Source organism: Panulirus ornatus, chromosome 46 (assembly GCF_036320965.1).
Source record: "Panulirus ornatus isolate Po-2019 chromosome 46, ASM3632096v1, whole genome shotgun sequence".
Classification (NCBI taxonomy): Eukaryota; Metazoa; Arthropoda; class Malacostraca; order Decapoda; family Palinuridae; genus Panulirus; species Panulirus ornatus.
In genome coordinates, this window is record NC_092269.1 from 34,853,730 (window position 1) to 34,879,469 (window position 25,740).

At 37.0% G+C, this 25,740-nt stretch overlaps 3 protein-coding genes across 9 annotated transcripts in view; 1 reads left to right on the top strand and 2 right to left on the bottom strand.

Annotated features, from left to right (window-relative positions):
• LOC139763221 (uncharacterized) lies at window positions 1-21,647 on the top strand. Of its 6 annotated transcripts, none has more exons than XM_071689075.1 (13): window positions 1-31; window positions 1,511-1,674; window positions 3,791-3,961; window positions 6,692-6,786; window positions 9,457-9,581; window positions 10,233-10,332; window positions 11,497-11,629; window positions 14,056-14,294; window positions 15,451-15,653; window positions 16,231-16,432; window positions 18,127-18,254; window positions 18,807-18,992; window positions 20,947-21,647. In XM_071689075.1, the coding sequence occupies exons 2-13, from the start codon at window positions 1,515-1,517 to the stop codon at window positions 21,113-21,115; spliced, it is 1,911 nt and encodes a 636-aa protein (XP_071545176.1). In that variant the 5' UTR covers window positions 1-31; window positions 1,511-1,514; the 3' UTR covers window positions 21,116-21,647. The 6 variants fall into 6 exon arrangements, with proteins under 6 accessions (XP_071545176.1, XP_071545170.1, XP_071545175.1 ...); XM_071689069.1 differs by lacking the exon at window positions 1-31 and adding an exon at window positions 449-564; XM_071689074.1 differs by lacking the exon at window positions 1-31 and adding an exon at window positions 497-542.
• syd (JNK-interacting protein syd) overlaps window positions 1-25,740 on the bottom strand; it is a 232,877-nt gene that overhangs the window by 201,139 nt on the left and 5,998 nt on the right. Inside the window, exon 2 of the mRNA XM_071689053.1 lies at window positions 7,593-7,648. Coding sequence (XP_071545154.1) covers window positions 7,593-7,622 — 30 coding nt within the window. The 5' untranslated portion in view covers window positions 7,623-7,648. The remainder of the gene's footprint in view (window positions 1-7,592; window positions 7,649-25,740) is intronic.
• Window positions 21,263-25,740, bottom strand: part of LOC139763223 (uncharacterized) — an 11,091-nt gene continuing 6,613 nt past the window's right edge. For both annotated transcript variants that reach the window (XM_071689079.1, XM_071689080.1), the window contains exons 2-3: window positions 25,268-25,430; window positions 21,263-24,183 (exon numbers count right to left, since the gene is read on the bottom strand). In XM_071689079.1, coding sequence (XP_071545180.1) covers window positions 23,963-24,183; window positions 25,268-25,430 — 384 coding nt within the window. In that variant the 3' untranslated portion in view covers window positions 21,263-23,962. The remainder of the gene's footprint in view (window positions 24,184-25,267; window positions 25,431-25,740) is intronic.

The window sequence follows — 25,740 nt, forward strand, 5'->3', positions numbered from 1 at the left end:
TCAGCTATTCACAAGGAATCTTTCGTGATTTGTAAAGATATTTTCCATTACCACATACTGAAATATCGTTATTACTCCATATTAAATCATTTGGGGGACCAAAAGCAAACTAGCAGGATGAATAGAAAAAGGAAATTTAAAAGAATATCAGTTGAGAATTTCATAACCTAACCAATTTCCAGATATGGAAAAAAATATCAAATGAAGCCACAGTAGTAAAATTGGTACAATATTCATGCAAAACTCACAGATCATATGATCGATGTCGATATTTGGTGCAGATTCTGTCTGATTTCTATCCTAAGACTTAAACTACAACTTATCTTTCATATTCATAATCAGTTGATCCTCGAGTTCAATAAAATCTTCGAAGTTAAACCAAATTTTGCTATATTTCAGTAATGATTCAAGCTACGGGGTAAATAATGAGAACATTTTGATATTAAAGTCACAAAGTCGGGAGATGAACAGACGAACGCTGATTGTGGTACAAAACACAACAGGGTACAGACGATACCCAGGTCTGCCAAGGCCAGCTGAGAGTAACCAAGTGGAAGTCATTACGTAAAAGAAGATAACACTTCCGAAAACTTTCAGTTTTTAGTACTTGCAGTAAATCTGAAATCATAGGAACGTAAACTTTATGCAAAAATCGATTTAAAAGTTCTGAATTAAATGAACTTTTAACCAGCCCCTTTCTAGCCAAGCCCCACTTAGAGTGGCCGGCGTTACCCCAGTCACAAACAGCTCTTACCCTGTACAGTACAGTATGCCATCACTGTACTTGTAAGTTATCGGAATCAATTTTTCATATTTCGTATGATCTGATATCCCACGGTGGGTTACAGTTTAACGTAGGTTCCAGGTGGGTCTAGGGAAGGATCCTTCCTGAAGGGACTGGGTAAGGTTCAATGATTTTATCAAGTAAGACTTTTACCATTTTATTCTGAATATCTGAGTATGGTATATGAAACGGTTGATTACTCAGAGAATCAGGTAACCAATACCATACCTGTCCAGTCTCAGTAGCCTAAGCCATAGTTTAAGTAAATTATTGTATGACACTTTTTAGAGTAGCGAATTAGCCTGTGTGAAGACGGTAGCCCTATAATTAAATCTGTTCATTTGGATCAGAAACTCTAACTTCAATATATAGTAACTTATACTGAAAAGTAAGCAATAAAGTAGGAAAAATGGTTGAATCATGTAAGCAGTTGTAACTAAAGTGACTTAACCTTAATTACATGAACTTATTCAAAGACGATAACCAGATTTTATTAATTTTTTTAACATTATAGGATTTGCACCTAGATTACAGGGGAGTATTACTGAATCATCTTTACTTTTCAGTACGGTTCCTTGCTGATCTGTGTACCCATGATTCCAGATTTACTTTCTGTTCAGAGAAAAAATCAGTTTTAGTAAATATCACTGTGTATTGAATGCATTTTGTTAATATTATTTAAGCACTGTGGTGCATTTCAGCATCTTTTGGTATTTACTTTTGCAGAAAAATGGCTTCATTAGGTGCACACATTTTTCGACACTCTCAAAGAAAGTTAAAAGTACTTCCGCTATCAACCCAGTACAGAAGATATACAGCAGCAGAATCACAGCCGAGAAATGTGAGGATCGGATGTGCCAGTGGTTTTTGGGGTGACACTCCCACAGCAGGTAATATTAAAAGTTAAACTGAAGATTCTCTTCTAAGGGACAGGTTTCATGTTTGCTTTCCTGCTGATTGATTCTGTGATATTTTATTCACCTGTACCCTTTAACTCAGTATGCAGACCATGACACAGTAGGTGTTTTTAAAATACTGGACCATAACACAAAAGGATTTGTTCTGAGAAAATAACCAGAACAGCTTAATGTAACTATGGTTTGATAAAGGGTGTCAGAGCAAATGCAGACAGCATCCTGAAGGGAATGGCATTCCTGAACAATATACCCTAAGGATGTTGGTATTCCCTAAAGAATTTTAGTATCTTTAACAACCAAGGAATTGTACAACTAACCAGATCAGGTTTGTTTTTATTGATAAACCTTTTTCACTAACATTGTTCTTGGCGGATTCCATATTCCTTTGGGAAAACGTTTTAAAGGGTAAGTCAAAATCCATGGGAAAATTTCTCTTGCTTAGACATGTTTCAAGTATCAAAAATCAACCATAAGCTCAGTCTCATTGTTAAAGCTGAGTGAAAACTAAATGTTGGATAAGGTAAGAAAATTAGAGTTTAAACGACAAGAAACCTCATTTTGCTTAAGAGTCTATATATCGTCAATTTCTCCTAAGTGTTAGCAAAAACTCTCCTAGATGTTGATGTGCATTCTGTCCTCTCCAAATCTTGAGATTCATAATGTCATTATCCATGAAAGATACCAGCATACAGAGCCACAAACAAACATATTTACATCATTATGCTCTGTTTCTCAGTATTTTCTGGTCTATATGCTGCATTAAAATGGTGGAGGTTTTAACTACAAATGTTATAAGGCTCCAATACACATGAAGAGAGATTTTAAATATGATACAGTTCTTGATATTGTAGGATTTTAGAAACACATGGTAGCACCAACAGGAAAAGAAGGCTGAATACAAAAGAGTACCCTCAAATCATTTGTTCTTTTCTCTAAATTATAAATGTGAAATGTCTGGGGTAAACCATGGGAAGGTCTGTGGGGCCTGGATGTGCATAGGGAGCTGTGGTTTCAGTGCATTACACATGACAGCTGGAGACTGAGTGTGAACAAATGTGGCCTTTTTATGTTTTTCTGGCACTACCACGCTAAAACAGCTGTTTTCTGTGGGGCGGGCTGGTGCCAGGAATGGATGAAGGCAAGCAAGCATTAATATGCACATGTATATATCTCTTACTCTGGACCTTACTCCTGTAATATATACATGTGTGCATATTACCAGAGTAAGGCCAGGACCTTTTTCCGGTAATATGCACAAGTGTATATATGTATATGTCTGTGTATGCGTGTTAAAATAGTGGAGGTTTTAACTACAAATGTTATAAAGCTCCAGCACATATGAACAAAGGTGGTGAATATGATACAAATAAGTATATGTGCATGTATGGGTGTTTATGTATATAGATATGTGTATATGAGTGGATGGGCCGTTCTTCGTCTGTTTTCTGGCGCTATCTAGCTGGCGCAGGAAACAGCGATCAAGTATAATAAATAAATATATAATAATTATTATTATTATATATAATCACTGTGTCCCAAGTCAGCAAGGTAGCACCAGGAAACATGAAGAATGGCCCATCCACTCATATACACACATATATACATAAACACCCGCATATGCATATATCCATACATATACATATCAACATATACATACACATATGCAGACATTACATACATACACATGTACATATTCATACTTGCTTGCCTTCATCAATTCCCATCACTGCCCCACCCTAAAGGAAAAAGCATCCTCCTGCTTCAGCGAGGTAGTGCCAGGAAACAGACAGGAAACATTCACTCTTAATCTCTAGTCGTCATGTGTAATCAACCGAAGTCACAGCTCCCTATCCACATCCAGGCCCCACAGACCTTTATTAATTCAGTGTACATCTACCCTGCCTACCTACATCATTAGTAATGTGAGCCTTTTCCTAATGTTTATTCCCTTATTTTAGTTAGAACCAGGAGTTTTTGTACATCATTAATCATGCTACCCATATTCACATAAATAATGCATATGAGTTAGCCTCTCAGTAAAACAGTTTAGCCCAGCATGTCATCATTAAAAATGAGGATTATATTTCAGCACCACAACTCATCCACAATGGCAACATTGACTTCCTCATGTTTGATTATCTGTCTGAGATCACAATGTCCCTTCTGACGGCTGCCCGAGCCAAGAAGCCTGAACTTGGATATGCACCAGATTTTGTTCTCTTTGCTATAGGACCATACCTAAATGATATCAAAAGGAAAGGTAAGTTGAGTATCTTAACATTGAATTATAGAAGATAAACAATAGGATTTTCCTTTTTGACTTTGTTGCCTAACTTGTTCACAGTTAGAAGTTGGAATAACCTGGGCTTGGCCAATAACGACTAGCATTATACCTCACATAAGACAGAACATTCATAGTCACTATTAACATATTTTGCTCAGTTTCCCAGACTAAATGGAAATATTCTATAGCTTAGAGACTGAAATTTTATTCACCTTTTGAAAATGCAAGAATTGTATTTAAACGCATCACAGTAAATCAGTCAATTAGACAATAATCTGAAAGATTTAATACGATGTTCAAAATAGATTTATTGTAAATACATTGATAACTTCATTTAAAAACTAATGCATGAAGAAGGATGTTTTATTTTCTAAGGCTCTGTCATTTGTTCTGGATGCTACCTAACTTATGCAGGAAATGGCAAACATGTAAGAAAAGAGAGAAAAAATAAAAAATAAATGTTATTTTTTATTTTTTATTATACTTTGTCGCTGTCTCCCGCGTTTGCGAGGTAGCGCAAGGAAACAGACGAAAGAAATGGCCCAACCCCCCCCCCATACACATGTATATACATACGCCCACACACGCAAATATCCATACCTACACAGCTTTCCATGGTTTACCCCAGACGCTTCACATGCCTTGATTCAATCCACTGACAGCACGTCAACCCCGGTAAACCACATCGCTCCAATTCACTCTATTCCTTGCCCTCCTTTCACCCTCCTGCATGTTCAGGCCCCGATCACACAAAATCTTTTTCACTCCATCTTTCCACCTCCAATTTGGTCTCCCTCTTCTCCTTGTTCCCTCCACCTCCGACACATATATCCTCTTGGTCAATCTTTCCTCACTCATCCTCTCCATATGCCCAAACCACTTCAAAACACCCTCTTCTGCTCTCTCAACCACGCTCTTTTTATTTCCACACATCTCTCTTACCCTTACGTTGCTCACTCGATCAAACCACCTCACACCACACATTGTCCTCAAACATCTCATTTCCAGCACATCCATCCTCCTGCGCACAACTCTATCCATAGCCCATGCCTCGCAACCATACAACATTGTTGGAACCACTATTCCTTCAAACATACCCATTTTTGCTTTCCGAGATAATGTTCTCGACTTCCACACATTCTTCAAGGCCCCCAGGATTTTCGCCCCCTCCCCCACCCTATGATCCACCTCCGCTTCCATGGTTCCATCCACTGCCAGATCCACTCCCAGATATCTAAAACACTTCACTTCCTCCAGTTTTTCTCCATTCAAACTCACCTCCCAATTGACTTGACCCTCAACCCTACTGTACCTAATAACCTTGCTCTTATTCACATTTACTCTTAACTTTCTTCTTCCACACACTTTTCCAAACTCAGTCACCAGCTTCTGCAGTTTCTCACATGAATCAGCCACCAGCGCTGTATCATCAGCGAACAACAACTGACTCACTTCCCAAGCTCTCTCATCCCCAACAGACTTCATACTTGCCCCTCTTTCCAAAACTCTTGCATTTACCTCCCTAACAACCCCATCCATAAACAAATTAAACAACCATGGAGACATCACACACCCCTGCCGCAAACCTACATTCACTGAGAACCAATCACTTTCCTCTCTTCCTACACGTACACATGCCTTACATCCTCGATAAAAACTTTTCACTGCTTCTCACAACTTTCCTCCCACACCATATATTCTTAATACCTTCCACAGAGCATCTCTATCAACTCTATCATATGCCTTCTCCAGATCCATAAATGCTACATACAAATCCATTTGCTTTTCTAAGTATTTCTCACATACATTCTTCAAAAAATAAATGTATATCACATAATACCCTCCAACAGCCAGGATTTGAACCCAGGACCTTTTGCATTGTATTCAGCATTGTTAATGGCTAGGCTATGATTGCCTATGATCATAGCGGCTAGGCTGTTATTCCCAAATATCATGCAAAAGGTCCTGGGTTTGAGCCTTGGTTGTTGGAAGGTATTATGTGTTCTATGAAAGTGCTGTGGTTTTGGCGCATTGTTACATGACAGCTAGAGACTAAGTGTGAACGAATGGGGCCTTTATTGTCTTTTCCTAGCGCTACCTCACTTACATGAGGGGGGAGGGGGTTGTTATTCCATGTGTGGCGGGGTGGTGATGGGAATAAATAAAGGCAGACAGTATGAATTATGTACATGTGTATATATGTATATGTCTGTGTGTATATATATGTGTACATTGAGATGTATAGGTATGTATACTTGCGTGTGTGGATGTGTATGTATATACATGTGTATGTGGGTGGGTTGGGCCATTCTTTCGTCTGTTTCCTTGCGCTACCTCGCTAACGCGGGAGACAGCGACAAAGCAAAATAAATAAATATAAATGAAAGTGCGAGTTCATATGAACTATATTTTATATATATATTTCTTTCTTTTCTTTCATACCACTCACCATTTCCCGTGATAGCGAGGTAGGTTAAGAACAGAGGACTGGGCCTTTGAGGGAATATCTTCACCTGGCCCCCTTCTCTGTTCCTTCTTTTGGAAAATTAAAAAAAAAAAATCATTTTATTTATTATACTTTGTCGCTGTCTCCCACGTTAGCGAGGTAGCGCAAGGAAATATCTCCTTGCGCTACCTTGCTAACGTGGAAGAAAGCGACAAAGTACAATAAATACATGTTTCATTAATGTTGATAATATATTGCAGGCATCAGAATATTAAGCAATGCTGGAGGCATCAATCCTCATGGCTGTGCTGCAGCCCTCAAGCAAGCTGCAGAGAAAGCTGGTGTAGAACTCAAGGTCAGAGACAACCTCAAGGACTGTTGCATTAACGAGTGTTTATTCTGACTGGACTTGTAAAAAAAAGAATGAACCTTTAATCTTTTTATACATTTTATATTAAATACTATACTATGCTAAAGATAAGTGGAGTTTAACTGTAGTATCAATTCCTGATCAAAATATGTAAAGAGAAAGCCTGCAATAAGTGAAGTTCATTTCAGGCTCACACAAGACACAAAAGTTAAGGCTTTGTCAGTAATATTTCTGCCAAGTTCCTGATGTACATTTTTCATTCTGGCATTGATAGCATCCTACACATTTTGATTGTGCTGTTGATACAACATTTGGTATTTCCTATATTTCCTCAATCTGTGAACACTAAATATGATCTTCAGAAGTTATTTTGCTTTAAAATTCATCAGTTTTAGGCTTGTGGTAATCTTTGTATCTGAATTGGTATTTTGCAAACATAGATACTTCAGTAGCATCTTCTTTGCCTCAGTAGTTATTACAAATAAGTGTCATTCTTTGGGTAAAGAGCCCCATGCTTCATCACACAGGCATTAGATTGTAAGAGAATAGTCTTTACAAGTTAATAGCATCATGGGCATAATTTGGTTCATGGGCTTGGAGAAGCTCAGGTGTAGGAATGGGATGTCCACATCAGCAACAGTGAAGTAGTTACTGAATTCATAATACCAGACCTGTAGGCCTGAATTCATTAATAATGGGGAACTCTACATTTCATGTTTAAAGAGAAAGAGAAATCTAAACAATATTGGAAGATAATCCTTAACTGTTTGAGTGGCATGAAGTGTACTTACATTCAGAATTTCTTCATCAGCTGAATCCATGTTCTAGAGTGAAAGAGCCTTCACATCTGCAAATACAGAAAGGTGACAGACACTGTCAGTAGTCTATTAATGTTACTTGCCATTAACATGTTTCAGTAATTTACTCTGTGGTGTCTGGTACTGTACTATAACACCAAGTTGCATATGCCACTGATGCACAAATATCAATCTGGTATACAATGTGTTGTCCACTGATAAAAATTCTCCCTCCCCTTTCATTGTGTACACATAACTGCAATCACTTATCCTGATAAGATAAACACATTGTGTATATGAATTGTATACTAGTACTGTAATGATATTAGTGGATTAGACAACTTACAAGAGACAGTAAAAAATTTATTGTTTAGTGCAAGATTACTGTATTTACTTTGATAAGACAACTTACAAGACAGTAAACAATTTATTGTTTAGTGCAAGATTATTGTATTTACTTTGATATGTCACTGAATATCTATAATCAGGAGATATTAAAGCAAAGTAAGTTATGTTGGACCAAATACTTTGTTGTATATAAATTGATAGCTATGCAGGGACTGAATAAGAATACCTCAATTGGTAAAGTGAACAGAAAAGGAGGAAGATTGAATGAGTATGATGTGTAGAAAATTAAAGAAATATGGAGAACCGAGAAACAGTTTAAAATAGTAGGTTAGCAAGTCTGCCTCAGGAAATCAGTTGTCTCTGCCCTTTTACCAGCCTGAAGTAATTCCCAATACTTATGCATGTAGTCTATATCCTTTTCCAGCATATGTATGAACCCTTTTGCTAGATAACTGAATGCAGGCTGGTTCCTGAAAAGTGTCATCACCAAAAAATATTATCTATACGACTTTTATTATTATTTCAACATGAAAAGAAGTGTATTTTCTATATCTGACATTAGTATTCCTGAAAAATCATAGCAGGTAGTGAAAAAGTTTTAATGAAAAACAGTAATAAATTGTTGAACATAGCACTAAAAAATGTCTCAATGAACTTTATATAACATTATCAACACTGAAACAGGTTGTATCTTTTATATTTAGAATTAATATTCCATTTAAAAAATATTGTATAGTAGAAAATAATTATTTAAAAAATTAAGCAACAAAGATGAAAAATGATCCTCTATAAATGGGACAGATACTGGCATGTCACTGAGAGGTCCAAATCATACATAACTATCTTTGTATGGATGTTATATGTACCATGTGTCATCAACATATAAGTCAGTAAGACCAATAAGAAAACAGAATTAATGGCTGCATCCACCACTTGAAAAGTGAAACCCAGTGTAGCAAACAGCAAATGGCACTGGCCAGATGTGTGTATGTGTGGTGGTTATTTCAAGTTCCAAGGGATATTCCCACATGTCACATTAAAAGGGAAACCTTTTTTGGTTGGCATGGGGTAATCCATTTTTTGCCATCAAAGGCATAAGTGTTTGTTCATAGATATTCATATAATGCAGCAAAAGGGTCAGTGGAGTTCAGAATAATGGAGAGTAAAATGAAGTAGGTAAAAGGATATGCATGAAATTTTGTGACAGTAGTACGTGACCAAAAAAAAGAGATTACAGAGAAAATTCGATTGATTCATAAGGAGAAAATTATCCCCTTCACTGATTATTCAGTAATGTAGGAATGCAAATTAGTAAACCTTGGTGGCAGGTATTCTCCTGGATTGACAGTATAGATTAGCTGTGAAGTTTGTTTGAGTAAAAGGCAATTATCATTCCAAATGTGAATGTGTGATTGTAGTTATTTTGAATGATGTGTCCCGAAGTTAACACATATTCTCCTTTAGGTCATTTAACCAGACAGCAATTTTTGATAAATGGTATGTCCATCAGGTAGCAGTTGTGACGGGGGATGACCTAATGCCAATGAAGAAGGAGCTCATATCATCTGGAGTGCCAGACATAAAAAGTGGCCTTCCACTTCCAGAGACAGTCCACAGCATGAATGCGTACCTTGGGTGAGTCATGATACTCCAGAGTAGTCAGTTACAGTTATCAGGTGAAAATGAGGTAAAACATGGCTGGGAAAAACTGTAGTACTGATGTGGGATAAATGTATAGCACGATCCACTGAAGAGAAAAAATTAGTGAGTATATTTGGGTAGTGTAAAGACAGGTACAGGAAATGATCAGAGATATTGTAGTAGGAATAAGACAGCATAGATGAATGAGTTGGTATCCACACTGAAGAGCATGTGGGAGTATGCAGTAGCTGTCACCTCCAGAATAGCCAGGATACAATGGATTCCCATGCCTATGGGCCACACCCTCCAACAGCCTGATTGAGCAAAGGAGTATCATGACAGCTTGGTTGAAACTGAACTATGAGGTGAGCAAAGGAGTAACATGACAGCTTGATTGAGACTGAACTGAAGCCAAAAGAGTATCTGAAATTATCAAGGTAAGATAAGCTATTTTCTTCTTTCACACTTCCACCTTTAAACAAAACATCTCCATGCACATGATCAGCATTTAAAACTATGGCATCTGAAAAAAGTTTGTATCATGTTTAGGCTTTGCTATATACAGTACATGCCGTACCAGACAAACTCAACACTAATTTTTTTCTTTTTTAAGTTGATATTCATAGATGTGTAATGTTATTTCAGTGCTGGTCCTATTGCCCGTGCTTTGGATAGAGGTGCTGATATAGTAGTTACAGGAAGGTGTGCGGACAGCTCTCTTGCCTTGGCATCACTCATGCATAGTGTAAGTAGTGACAAATCTTTGTAAATTATTCCCTTAGGGAAAGACAAAACCATAACTGTACACAAATATTCCAGTAATACCCTGCATTCATATTAATCTATAGTATATAATACATGTGTGAGTATTAATTAAACACTATATATTGAATTTCATAACAATAGTACATCATGTCACAATACTTTTCCTGTACAATACACATAATTAAAAAAAATCTCTATTTTTTATCAGCATTCAAAATCAAATAAAAAAAATTAGGACAAAATGCTACCTATATGTTGTATAAAACTGGTTGAGATTTAAGTGTGGGTAAGTCTATCACATTCAATCTCTCTACATGTCTGCACCAGTGCCACCACTATCATTACTGTCTTCTTCGAGTTTCCTAGTACTGCAGTGTTAAGGTAATAATTGCTTTAATATCCAAAGCTAGGCGTAAAGAGAAGTATACATCAGCAGACCTTAGATCCACCTCATAGTACTTATAGTTACCATTCTGGGCCTCCCACCTAAGTGCTCTATCTTCCCTCATTATGTAAATTGACTACTGTGATCAGACTGTCTGATCTTTCAATTTGTGTTCAGGGAAATGACAAGCCTTGTGTTTAGCTGAGGCAATACTATTCTGTCTGTAACAGCTTGAAAATGAGCTTTAAGAGACATGAGTTTAGGCCAGCACATTTCAGATTTTCTTTTATTTGCCTAAAAGCAAATCATTACTTTATAGTGCAGTATGATGGGAAACAATGCTCTGTTCTATAGAGCAGGTAGCTCTTAAGAAGACTGACTTCTGACTTAACAATGAATGTAACAAGGCACACACAAAGAAATTTTACAAATTACACTTAATGAGACAAGGTATCACCTGCAGTTATATTAGGCTGCCTAATTATGTCTGGCCAAGCATAAGTAATAGGCAGAGATGGTCATCGCGTACATACCTATCACCTATATACTACGCATAATGGGATCTTTTTGCACAGTAATTCAAAACTGATCAATTTTCTAATATACATTTCATTAGTACATGCTTAATTTGGCAGTTAGTTAACGTGAACTTTTTGTAAATAAAATAGAATATATATGTAATTTTTTTGTGTTAACATAGGTATTTATAAAATGGACTATATAATTGGCACCAAGATTTTATGGTTCTTATGATTCCAGTTTGGTTGGCAATTAAAGGACCACGATCATCTTGCTTCTGGAAGTTTAGCAGGTCACCTTATTGAATGTGGAGCTCAGGTGACTGGTGGGGTATACACTGACTGGCATACAGTTCCAGACTGGCATAACATTGGTGAGACTGTCACTTTTTATTCAATGGAAGTGAAACAAAATTATATATGATTTTAAAAACTTCTAGTGTTGCCAGGTGATTCTGTAGGCAGATTAGATTACATACAATTTTTGCTAATGATTTTGCATTTATACCATAAAGAATAAAGAAATGCACCTCATTTATAAGTACTCTTTATATTTTTTTTTTCTCATAACTCTTTACTTAAATTTATTGCTTTTGTATGTGGAGTCTGTGTATTATGATAATTTTGAGTCTTTCTTTACTTCCAGTGCCAGATTTGAAGGTATATTGTATTATCTTTGGACACAGAAAATAATTAAGAACATGTAGGAGTAAAACAAAGCAATAGAAAATCTGGAGCAATATTCCAAAGTTCCGCTATTTTAGATTCAAATATATGAAGTCAGATTGTGTAAAACTCCCAGTCACTCTAACAACCAATCTTTCCAAGGAATTTAACTGCTAATATTAAGTGGGTAACTATGAATCACAAGTGTTTCTATCCAGATCAGGGGAGGATATTAAGCCAACTCTTACCCTATATGCCAGACAACAACAGCTGACTAGAAGCCAGTTTCTTTGTAATGTCTAAACTCTCTGCATGTGTCCTTGCCACACAGGCTTGTTCTTGTGGTTGCTGCGTTGCTGCTAGTTAGGTTTCTGTAAGGTGACCAGCCGCACAAGGATTGACTGTTATGATTCCTCCTGTCCTCAAATAGTTAAGTTGTGGAATTCTCTTCCTGCTTTTGTCTTTCCTTCTTCCTGTAACATTTATGTGTTTAAAAGTCAGATCTACAAATACCAGAAGAGCTCGTTACTTTTATCATTCTTTATATCTTATTGTATTTTCCTGTCACCTGAGATGGCCATATTTAGGGTATATTTTGCCCACATCATGTAATTCTTTGGAGAAAATTAATACACCACTGCAAAAAGGCACCACTAATTTATGCACAGTACCTTAGTCCTTGTTTCCAACCAAGGTGTGTATCTCAGTAATTGTTGTCTCTAATGCTTGTTTTCCTTTCACGCTTAAATTTGAAATAAATATTACACATATGATGACAAAGACTGCATCTCATACTAGGATCTGCTCGGCATTTGTGTTTCTTGACCATTTTTTTTTTCAAATGAGTTTGGATTGGCACACACAACTTTTTTGGAGACATTTCTTGTGAGCTAGCATGCAAAGCATAATATCAATCTGAGATGGACTTTTCCATGGGTATTAGTATATTCCATTGGCATTGTTTAAATATTGATGGCCTGGGAGCTCTGAGTGACTGATTTGTAAATTGGAGCTTGTAAGTTCAGTTCCTGTATGCAGTTATTTTAGAAGTTGCAGCCCAAAGTTTCATACAGTGCAAATTATAAATTTAATCATGTGACCAGAAAAACAGAGATGGATGGATAGAAAATTAATCATATTATCCTCTTTTGTATCACTGGGTACACAGTAGCTCTTCACCTAACAAAACTGGTGTCGGAAACCTAAAAAATATGTAATGTTTACTACTAATGGAGCAGACTACCATATTTTCATTATAAGTATAATCTGTCATCTTGGTACCCAAGCTGAATCTAATATTTAAAGTATAAAAAATAAAAAAACTTTCACTAAAACTTACCTCTTGACTTTTAACTGAGTCCCATTTTAGATACCATCCCTACTTCATAATATTACATGCACCAAACAACAATTAGTTAAAAGTTCTACCCAATTAAACCTGCTTCTTATATGAAAGTACAGTAGATGCTTGAGAAGAAAGGCTTCAACCATTGCTTGGTTAAGCCTTGCTAACCTTTCACCATATTCCTGGTTGTTTGTGATGGCTGTAATTGGTTACCAGTTCTAAAAGTGTCTGTCTGCAACCATTGTCTCTGTTTCCACTTCCATTGGGTGGATCAGGTACATACACCTCAAATTACTGATCTCAGAGGCTAAAACTACCAAAAATGAAACCACTCGGTTCCCCAGGAACTCTTTACATTACCCAGAGTTTTAGTACCTCATCAAATATATTAGACCTGTATGCAAAAGGAGTTCATATATGCTACTCATTACTCTTCCACAGGAGACTGTTACTGATAAAAATTCCAGAATGAACAAGACAGACCACACATCTTGAAGCAAAATAGTCTGAAATGGAGAACATATATTTATTGTATTTCTGATGAGCTAGCTGCTAGTAGCTACTTATTAGTGTGATTTATTGGTCAATCTGCATTTCCTAGTTCAGTTCCCCCTTGGATATTGCAATCCAATGCAGTCTTTTTCTTTTTCTTCCTTTTAGGTTCAACAGTTAGTTTATTCAAAAACTTTACTCTAGCTGTGGTATTACTTCTTAAAGGCAAATGTTGGATTTGCAGCGAAGAACTCACATGGTCACTACCATCTTTCCCATACCTCCTCTGTTTTCTAGGTTTTCCAGTGGCAGATGTATCATACAATGGCAGTTTCCTTATCACAAAGCCTCCTAAAACTGGTGGGCTTGTTAACCATGGAACAGTTTCTGAGCAAATGCTATATGAGATAGGTGATCCCCGAGCTTATATACTGCCAGATGTAGTGTGTGACTTCTCTGGGGTGCAACTACAAGAAGTGGAAGAGGGAGTAATTGTGACTGGAGCTAAGGGCAAACCAGCAACAGATTCATACAAGGTGAGTCCATTGTTCACTGCTATATGCACTGATAATTGGTTAAAATATTAATTTATTAAACATTTGTTAGACATGGAATTTTAAGTAGACTTCCAGGAAAGAATGTTGATTGACTAAAAAGACAGAAAAAATCTGCAGAGATGCATTTGTACGAGCTTATATCTCCTGCATGTTGGAAGCAGTGAGCTGGAAATCCTCCTTTCCTGTATTACTTCTGAATAGAGGGAAAAGAAAGGAGCCAAATGAGGATTTCTTTCCTTTACGGTTCAGTGACCTGTCTGTGATGCTATCTCAATCCCTTAGGAAATTGCAGACTGGATGGATAAAATGGGACAGATCATTAAAACAATGAAGATAATGCAGGGTGTAGTCATGAACCTTTTACAAAACACCGCTGATTTTTCTATCGTTCTTTAAAAATTTCATGGATACCTAATGTGAGACTGCATGATAATGTATCCTTTAAACAGTATATATGCTGCCTATCTTGTCTGTATAGACCCCTTTTAGTCACCTTCTACAACACGCAGGGAATATGTAGGAAGTATTCTTTCTCCCTTATCCCTATGGATAAATGTCAGTAAGAACAGATGCTACAATGAAGTTAAAAAATAAAGAAATGCTTTTAAGTTATCATACAAGTACCAGTACTGCACTGGGATTGATTATTATGATGCCTACTTCTTCCTAAATACAGCTAAGCTGTGGAATTCTCCTCCTTTCATCCTTCCCTCTTCTATACCCTTTCTGTCTTAAAAAGACAGTCTACGAACACTCATGAAGCCCATATTAATTTCTTGTTTCTTTTTCTCTCACTTTATTTCTTTAACTAGATATGGTCTTTGAATTGGATATGTTTTACCTCTTATTTGTTGGCCACAGCAGTGATAAAAGAATCTAAATTTAAAGTGTTTCAGATTTCATTATAGTCTTTCATCTTAGTTCGGTTGGCTGTCTTGCACCATCGCACCTCAGTCTTTCAGCAAATATCCATAATGATGGCCTGGTCTACCAGGCTGTATGATATCACAGTTTTCCTGTTATCATATACTGTGCAACACGTGGTGAACTAGACCTCTTGCAATTTAGTCCCGTGTTTTAAAGGTAAATGCAAGTTGATTATTCTATCACGATAAAACAGTACACTGTTTCATAGGTAAGTGCTACATACATGGGCGGCTACAAAGCAACAGCTGTATGTTGTGTTGGTGGGCCAAAGAGCAGAGAGAAGGGCAAGAAGACAGCAGAGGCCATCTTAAAAAGATGTCAGAATATTTTCAAGATGCTGAAGATTCCCAACTTCACAAGGACACATGTCCAAGTGTTAGGAGGAGAGGATACCTATGGAGCTCATGCAAGGTATGAAGATTATGAGAGATGCATAAAAGTGTAACTCCTCATATTAGTATAGATTAACATATTCTTCAATATGTGAATTCATTTTTTGAAGGTTCTCGGTGTTATATACTCATTGCATAATAACAGTCAATGGACTGAACCCAGACATGTGAAACCATGGAAAGGCAGGTGGTGCCTAGATCTGGAGAGAGAGAGCTGTGGTTTCGGTGCATTACACATGACAGCTAGAGAATGAGTGTGAACAGATGTGGCCTTATTCTGTCTGTTTCCTGACAGTACCTCACTGACACGGGTGGAAAATGCTGCTTCCTCTGGGACGGGGTGAGCCTTAGAGTACAGAACACCATTTGGCTCTTTCCTCTTTTAGTACTTTTCGAAATGAAGATATAGGTGAGGGATTGCCAGCCTTCTACTCCTGCCCCTCTTTGTCACCACCTGCATCATGCAGGATATATATGGGTAGCATTCCTTCTACCCTGTCACCAGGGATTTGGGAAATAGAGATTGTTACTGAACAGTCCTAAGTATTAAGGCAAGATACAATTGTTTATTTGGATTTTGCATTGTTCTCCCACAGCAAAGGTGATGGGCCACGAGAGGGAGCTATCTGGATATCAGTCCACCACCCTGACAAGAAAGCTTTAGAACTGTTCTCAAGAGAAATTGCAGCTGCTGGCACAGGCATGGCTCCAGGACTAACATCCATTGTTGGTGGGCGGCCTAGACCATCTCCATTGTTGTGCCTTCACTCATTTTTAATAAGAAAAGATAAATGCAAGGTAGTTCTCTTTTTTTCATGACAAGCACTGCATTAAGACTGAACCCTCAGCTCATTATTTGTTAAACAGCATACGGAATAGCCAGTACTTTTAGAGCTGTTTTTAGTAATATTGTGAGGTTAGAAGACTGACTTACTTTATCATCATGGAATATATTGCAAACACACAATCATCCATAAATCTTGGGTTGTAGTCATCGCTGATAATGAAAATTTGCAGGTGATAAGAGTATTTGCCTCTTCATCATTATATTTTTCATAAGATATTCCACTTAAAGACAGAAAAATGCTTTTTAAACAAAGAAATAAACTTATGAATTAGTGTATAATTATAGCATTATATTTTTAAAATATAAAGTTTAGATGAGGGTAAATGTGAGGCTTTCACTTTATTATTGAAGGGTATTAGGGACTGTGTTACCCTCAGCTGTCTCAGCTTTGGAAGCTTAAAGTGTCAGGTGTTTTATGCAGACACACATCTTTACTTGTTTCTTAGTTAATGTAGAATTTGAGAACATCATCTTACTTTTGAAAGAATATTCTAGTAATGGGTGTTACCAGATTCTGCCAGTGAGTGGTTACACCTCAAGTGAAAACTCACCTACAGTAATGCTGTATCATTGTCAACAGCTGAAAAACAGTACTGTCTTGACTACGAGTTTCCTGCTCCAAAGAAACCAATCAGTTCCCCACTCCTGTAAGGTGTAGCCTTGAAGCTGCAGGAGTCACATGTGGGGTTGTATAATTGAAATTAAATTACTAGTAATAGGAGTTACTGTTATCAGTACTAGAGATCTGTAATTATAGTACACAACCCTCCTTTCACCTATGAGTTGCTTGAAAGAGATAAAGAAAGCTTTTGACATTGTCCCCTATCATATAAACAAAATCCTGGAAATCAAACTGCACAATAAAAATCAGAGTGGCTTGCAAATATCCCATTCAGTTGCCAAACCAAAGTAAAAAAAAAAACAACAGCCCCCTCTCCACTGTTACAGAAATATTAAAAGAGACCAAGGAAATTGGTTAAAAATAGTTCTTAATGAACTCAGGATTGACAATTACGTAAAATGTATGATATCAGAGAAAAACTATATTATGAAAAAAGCAAGTATATGGTGAACACTACATGCTATCCCAGTGGCAAAATCTCTCTATAGGTAAGTACTCTCCAGCAGTTCCCAAATGGACTTCCCCAAGGATCTGTAGTTCCCCCATCCTCTTTAGTGTGCTCCTTCCTTACCTGCTAGCACCTCAAAACATTTTCTTTCATATCCAAACAACTTAGTCATAGTCTTGTAACATTTCAAACATCCCAAGGCAACAAACAAACAACAACAATACACCAGATCCATAGAACACTGGCTCACACAAAACAGGCTATGGTAAGCACAATTGTACATTAGACATATTAGCTTCAGCCAAATTCAGTACAGAACCTCAAATTAACATTTTTGCTATTCCTAGATTTCTTCACCAGAGTTATTTCAAGTTCCCAATTTTGTTGTTATCACGTGAATTGTGAAAAGGAATCATGTATGAACATCCTTTCACTTTTTATGCCAGTTTTATTATCTGACCTTGGAAAATCTAGTAAATGGAGATTATGACACAGTTATTAAGTTTACCACTTTTGCTTCATTAAAACAACTCAGCCACTATTAATTACTATACCAGAGACTATTTTCTTTTTAGGTAAACATTAGTATGGATGATGAAGATGAAGTGTATAGTGAAGCATCAAATTGGGTGCCATCAGCCACCTACGACTATCCAGACCAACCTGTTTCACATGTGTCAGGCTTGAGCACTGGCTCAAATAGGTATGTCAGGTATTTCTTAAATTTTTATCCTGGTATATTTTCAATGCGATATTCTTGTGTTCTTAGTAATTCAGTTTTAAAAAATCTTCTTTCAGCCTGATGAGAGTGCTTTGGGTAAATTTCTGACCGACCTAGTAGTATCTGATTTGCTTCATACATCACACATAAGATCTGAATTGGAGCAAGTCACTGACCACCAGATTATCCCCTAAAGGACCAGTTACCAGTTGCTTGCCAATTACAAATATTATAAAGTAACTTATGAGGTTGAAAAAAGTTAACATGTTACTTGTTGGGCACCTATAGCTGAGCTTAGAGGATGGTCACTGTTTCTAGTTTTTTAGCTTACCCTGGCATTTATCTGGAAGGGTTTTCCCTTAGCAAATGGAAACATCAACCTCAACATTTCACACTTTATCCCAATGCAAAATGAAATCTATAAAAACTGCTTTTTTGTTTGATGTAGTCCAAGAATATATGTCTGATTAGGACTGTTGAAAATACAGTGATGTGTGCATGCATTAGTGTAACTATTTGATCTTTCTCCCATAGTTATCGTCTAGAAGATCTGGCTTATACACGCAGTGGAGACAAAGCTGACTCCTGTAATGTTGGAGTGGTTGCTCGACATCCTTCACTATACCCTTATCTGAAGCAAGCTCTAACATCACAGTCTGTGGCTGAATACTTTAGCCATGTATTTCCAGCTGACATTAATCCACTGGAATGTGTAAAAAGGTAGGACTGTATTAGAATGACACAATTATAATCCAGAAAGAGTTTGAATTGCAATAAGAATTTCTGTATAATTCTTTAACTTATAATTATACAATCTAAGACCCCTCTTATGGGGCTTCTATAGCTTTAATGCTATGTTCCAATCAGGGGCAGGGTAATGGACTCATTTTATTCAAGGACTTCCTAGATATGGCCGTACTCCTTTTCATCCACTGATGATGATAAACTCTACCTATGGTGACTTTTCCCTCACACTGTAACCATATGCAGGCAGAGTCTACCAACACCACTCTCTTTATATGTCTGCCTGTTTAGGAGTGTGGGAGTTACCTGGGAATTAAAGGTCCTGTAATATGAATCAGTACATCAGAGCAAGGTATTGCTTTACATGTTACATCAAAGGGAAAACACAAAGAAGTCCTCAGGGTGGAGGTTTATCACAAAATGAAAAAAAAATTAGCATGAACATTCTAGAGGGTGAAAAGTATGCATGGGTTAGAGTGAAATGGAGCATTGTGGTATACAGGAGACAACATGCCATTAGTGGTCTAAAGCAAGACATATGAAGCAGCTGAGGAAAACCACGTTAAGATCTGTAGGGCCCAGTTGTGTAGAAGGGGCTGTGGTTTTGATGCATTATACAGTACAGCTAGAGAATGGATGTGAGTGAATGAGGCCTTTTCTCCGTCTGCTTCTGGTACTACTTTGCCCACAAGGGAAACAGCGAACTAGTTTGAAAGAAGAAAAAAGACATTTTAGTTTCAAAGAAGAAAAAAGACATTTTAGTTTCATCAGTCAATGGGAAATGCCAATAAGAATCCCCTAAGTTTCAAAACATATTCACATTGTAATGACTCAACAAGTGCTAAACAGCAGTCCCAAAAACCCAACTAAAGTCCACTAGACATACACACATCTGAAACTACTCTCTGAACATAGCTCATCTCTTTTAACACTATAACCACTAATTCAGCATATTGAAAGACTGTTCATGCCAAACATGCAACTCCCATGCTGAACACCTACTTGTCAGTTGTCTCACTCATGCCACAAAGACAAGCACATACCATAGCACTTCCTTACCTCTGATTAGCTTCCTGAGTACTGAAGGAACCCCATAAGAAGCGAATCCTAGGGTAGAAATTGGTTTCTCTGCTGTAGCACGGTAGTGTCAGGAACAAATACACCGAGAACATTAGCCCCTCTTTCATTCTGTTACTCACTTCAGCACCATGATTCCATCCATTGCTACATCCACTCTCAGGTACCAGAAGCGGTCCACTCATTACAAACTTACACACACTATCCTCTCTCACCCTCCTGCTGAACTTCATAACCTTACTTTTGTTCGTGTATACTGTCATCTTCCTCCTTTCACTCACTTTTCCAAACTGTCAACAGGTACTTTTCTTTGGAGTTTGCCAAAAATTTATTACCAAGTCATTATTATCCTATCCTTGCATGACCAAACCAAAGGGGAAAGATGAAGAATTAGGTTAGCTGAAAGGAAGCTTACCCTTTCTGGGAATGAATCCCGAGAATCAGAGGTAGAGTGATGCTGACCATACACATAGTATTTTTTCATTTGTGTTTCACTGGTTTTATACTTGACAGTAATGAAACAATTTTCTCTACTCTTGCTTTGAAGAACAGAATGTTGGTCCCTTCTCATGCCTGACTATTGCTAAATAAAAGATCATGGTTTAGCTTTCCAGGGATTTGCTTAGTCCCTTTGTACTGTACACAGAAAAATAGTGAATTTACTATTACAGTGAACATGTGGACGTATGTATATACATGTGTATGGGGGGGGTTGGGCCATTTCTTTCGTCTGTTTCCTTGTGCTACCTCGCAAACGCGGGAGACAGCGACAAAGTATAATAAAAAATAATAAAAATGATAAAACTAAATGTATTATTTCAGTGATTAAAGGCTTTCTTATTTCTTCACCCAGGTATGAAGTTGATGGTATCTATGGCCTCAATTTCATCTTAGAGAGGTCTCTTGGAGGTGGAGGTGTAGCTTCACTTCGCTCTGATCCTCAGGGCAAAGCTTATGGCCAGATGCTTCTTGATTTTGTTGTGAAAGACATGCCAGATGTTGAAATTCTCAGTCAGAAATAATTGTATTTTTGTGATATTATAGTCAATGCAATGAGAAGTTCTATTTACAAGGAATTATAATCAATGTAATAAGAAGTTCAAGAATGCTTCAAAATTTGCAGTTATTCTTGGAATTTAAATTATGATAATTACATAATTTTCATTTAGAGAGACATCTGTTGTACTTATTTGTTGCTGTCACAATATTATATTCAACCAAATAGTATTCCAATCTTACACCTTGTATATATTAGGTATGCTAATGCTGATGACTGGAGGAAATTTAGAACGATCTATTGTCTTGACTGGTGGTATTAACAATCCTCATGATTGATGTAAATGGTACTTGTGCAAGAATTATGAATTGATAATACAGAAAATATGTACATGTTATATAGAACATGATCACTGCCACAGTGCTTTATTACACATTGATTGCAATGTAAGAATTTTTATAAAATGAAAATATTTTTAAATGAAAATATTTTTGATATACTTTATCAAACTGTTTTACAACACAATTATGTTCATTAAAACATAGGTTAGTTTGCAATGCATTATCTTTAACCCATATAATTTTATTTTTTTATATGATAAATTCTTGCATCAGCTGAAATAAAATAAACTTTATATTAAAATCGTGGCCACCCTCTTAAGGGAGTCCCCAAAGGAAATGGGGGTCAAAGATACAGATAGACAGACTGAGTATACAAGTCCATGGGATAATAGATTTCTTTTGAAAGTTTCTATTCTTGAATCAAAGACCATGCCTTTTCAGATAAAATTAAATAAGTTATTTATATTATCGAGTCAAATATGTAATATAATTATTCTCGTACTGCTTTTTACATGAATTGTGTTTTAACAAAATCTTTAAAAAGTTTTTTGATGATATTTTTGTATCATTCTTCTGAACTGCGCCTAGCATTTCCTTAAGCATCCTATGGATAATTTATTCTTATTCTTGCTTGTACAGGAGAATACATTACAATAGCAATTATTTAATTTACTGCTGCTTCTGTTTTAATAATATGGCTAAACAAATTTTTTCTTTGGACTTTGCACCAATAATAACACATGATAAGCTTTTACCTGACTGGTGTATGGGATTACAACATCTGTATGACTGTAAAAATCTGCATTTATTAACAATTCACACATTCCAAAGAACCAAAAGGTGGAGATGTTATATTCATTAAAATTATCAATTTTCAGTTGAGGAGAGTACAGAGTCACCTATTAGTTCCTATGATTAGCTTTATCTTGAAAGAAATCTTACTTATGATGATAATCTACCAAAAGGTGGGGTTAGCACACAGCACTTACTGCAGTAAAATGTAGACCCACCAACATGAGTTATGTGAGCTACATGTCATCAAGTGTTATTTGTGAGATACATTATATGTTTGTGGACCGACAGCCAGCAGCCCATGTTTAAGTGAAACAGAAAGAAAAGACAGTCCCCTGGGCCAAAGGGGTGATGCATGACAGTCACTGAAGTGCTGGCTCATTGCACAACCATTGCTGACCCTCTCAGCACATGAGCAAGCAGTATCAGTAACATACCTCCCTGGTAGGTGACTGTCTACCTCCAACTTCTTAGAGAGAGAGACCAATCAAGTCTTCCTTTTTTTTCATACTTGATTGCTGTTTTCTGCAACTGCAAGGTAATACTAGAAACAGACAAAGAAAGGCCACATTCCTTACCATACATTCTCTAGTAGTTATGTGTAATGCACTGAAACCATGACTCCATATCTACAATCAGATTCTACAAACCTTTCCATGATGTCATCCAGTAGGTTCACATGACCTGATTCAGTCCACTGGCAGCACACTGAGCCCTGTATATCTCATGGTTCCAATGCACTCTATCCCATGCATACTTTTCACCCTCCTGCATGTCCAGGTGTGATCACTCAAAATCTATCAATCCATCTTTCTATCTTCAATTTGGTCTCCTCATTCTCCTCGTTCCCTTCGCTCAAGACATTAATACAGTCTTTCCTATGTACCCTACTTCTATTACCAAATAAAATCTAATTCCCTATCATTCTGAAATTTTGTTTCATATATACCACCATATTAAAAAAATTGTCTAAACTATACATTTTCAAACAGTTAAAATCAACAGGTTGGCTTTTCAGAAGACAATGCATCTAAAATATGTAGCTTTGTTTCATTCTGAGATATTTATTCGAAGTCATGAGAAGTCAGAGGTATAGCTACCATAGAGGATCTACCTTACATCAGTAATCTACATTTTATAAATAATGTACAAGTAATGGTGGAAAAGTACCACTGTACTTTTGTATTTAATGGGAAACCTTGACATTCAGTTACATTTCACTTTTCCCATTAAGCATCTATCAAACTTCAGTACCATTTTTCTTCTGAATCATCCTGGCTTTCATTCTTGAATTTCAGAGCTGTACAACACTTTATGGAGCTAAGTCCAAAGCCAAAAAGTTTCAATACAAGGCTGTTGCTTTCCACAGCGTTCACCAAAGTATTAGCAGACGCTTCATTTCTGATGGTGCTCTCAGGAAATACTGTATAGCTGATTGTCATACTTGAGGACACAAAACCATGTGTGTTGCATCAGCAATGTTCTTTGGATCAACACTTGGGTTTTCTTCAGAGATCAGTCTGTTGACTGTTCCATCAACAACAAAGTGTATATCTACTCTACGGTCCTATTTAACTTCAGAGAAACTTCACATCCTTACATTTCAAAATTTCTAATAGGAATTAAAACTATGAGATATCTCCATTTTTTTTTTTTAAATTTAAACATAATGAATTACAACTGCACTCTACATCTTTAACCTGTAAGCATCTATGCTCTCTTTCTTTATCTCAGGCTCTTCAATCATCAACCAACAGTCGCAGGTTGTTGGTGTTAAGAGCCTCTTCAAAAGTAAGAGGTCGTTGGGGGTTAAGTCCAGGCTGCTGGGGAATAAGTCCAGGCTTCTCAGGGATAGGTCCAGGCAACTGGGGGCCAAGCCCAAAACTAGGGCCTGTGGGAGTCCCTCCTGGTGGAATGCTGGGTACTGGCGTGGAGCGGCTCCTACCACTCCCAAACAAGCCTGGGAGAAAATATTTAGATATGATCACTGTATGGTCATAGATTTCACATGTGACATCAACAGGGATCAACTATAAATCAAAAACGTGATATCTAAGAGTTTAAAAAACCAGATAAGAGGATACACTCGGGAGCTGTCAAGTCAGAAGGCATGAGAAGTTAAATCAGAAGTAGTCAACAAAGGACTGCGGTGGTCAGTCAAGGTATGAGATTAACTGTTATCAAATGTGGCCAAATATGTGGTGAAAAACATAAGATGTAAGTTTATGAAGACTCAGTTATTGAGGTAAAGAGAAGGCTACTTATAAGGTAGTATACTACGGGTCAGATGTGAGGAGAGGATGGATTAGTCATGTCCTCTTAAGAGGTAAATTTTGAGGTTATGAACAATTTATGGGTAGTTACTTGTAAAGCCAAGAAAAACTCAATGGAGAAACTAAAACACAAAAAGTAGACACTAAAGGTCAAGAGGTAAGTGTCACAAATTAGAGGCCTGTGGACGAGGCCATAAGGTAATCTCAATTGTTAAAGGTCAAATGGTAAAGGTCTGAGGCAAGAGCTAATACGCAGTCAGGAAGAAGTGCCAATAAAGTATATGTTAAAGGGTAAATTTCAAGAGCCAAAGATTAAGTACAAGCGCATAAGGTGAATGTTAAAAGGTCAAAGGATGAGAGGTCTTAAAACAAAAGTTAACGAGTAAAAGTTCATATGACAGCTGCCGACAAATAAAGAATACAAGGCAAGGGCTAATGATTAAAGAATCAAAAGTGATGGCTGAAGATCATAAATTTAGAAGCGATGGTAAAATTAAAGGTTAGGGAATAAAATGCGAGGAATGCTGTAACACTGAAAGCTTAAGGTTTGTTTAGAGGTTAAAAAATCAAAGATCAGTGCCCAGGTTTAAGGCCAATGTCAAATGTGGTGAAGTGGCTCAAATAAAGATGAGAGAGGTGAAAGACAAGGATCAATTAAAGGTCTAAGTGTAAAATGTCAGGAAAAACGTTAAGTCTAAGTTTACAGATTAAGATTTCGCCATATCTTTTTCATTAAACAATATCAGTTATATGATCATCAAAATACTGTACCTGAAAAGAAGTCACCAACTCCTTCGAAGAAGTCACCAACGCCCTCCCCGACGTTTTCAACAAAGTCTCCAACAGCGTCGAGGAACTGCGGCCTGGCCTCCGTCAGCGTGGTCGTCACCACCAGCAGGAGGCATAGTGTCCGGGCCACAGTCGTTGGTCTCATCTGTTGACCACCCTTAGTTAGTCGCGGATGGGAAAGGTTTCGTAAAAATTTCTTCTAACGCAGTTCTTAACATTTTCTTTCACGTGAACCACCATCTGCTTATCTAGGTTGGTATGACAGTGCCTCATAATTCTGGCAAAGTAACTTGTTTAAATACCTACAGTAAATTTTACACTTCAAGGAGAAGCCTTTTGAAATTTGTATATGCTGTTCACATCCATAAACCGAAATTCAGTTCATTCCATTCATTCGCTACCCATACAATTAATGTCCTAATATATATTCTTTCGCTGAGTTTCATGTTAAGGCC

Bases quoted from the DNA above. Each gene is read 5' to 3' on its own strand.
- LOC139763221 (XM_071689069.1), top strand. From the start codon at position 464: ATGAACAGACGAACGCTGATTGTGGTACAAAACACAACAGGGTACAGA. The intron at 6,787-9,456 runs GTCAGAGACAAC...TATGTCCATCAG, and splicing joins AAGCTGGTGTAGAACTCAAG to GTAGCAGTTGTGACGGGGGA. The intron at 14,295-15,450 runs GTGAGTCCATTG...ACTGTTTCATAG, and splicing joins CAGCAACAGATTCATACAAG to GTAAGTGCTACATACATGGG.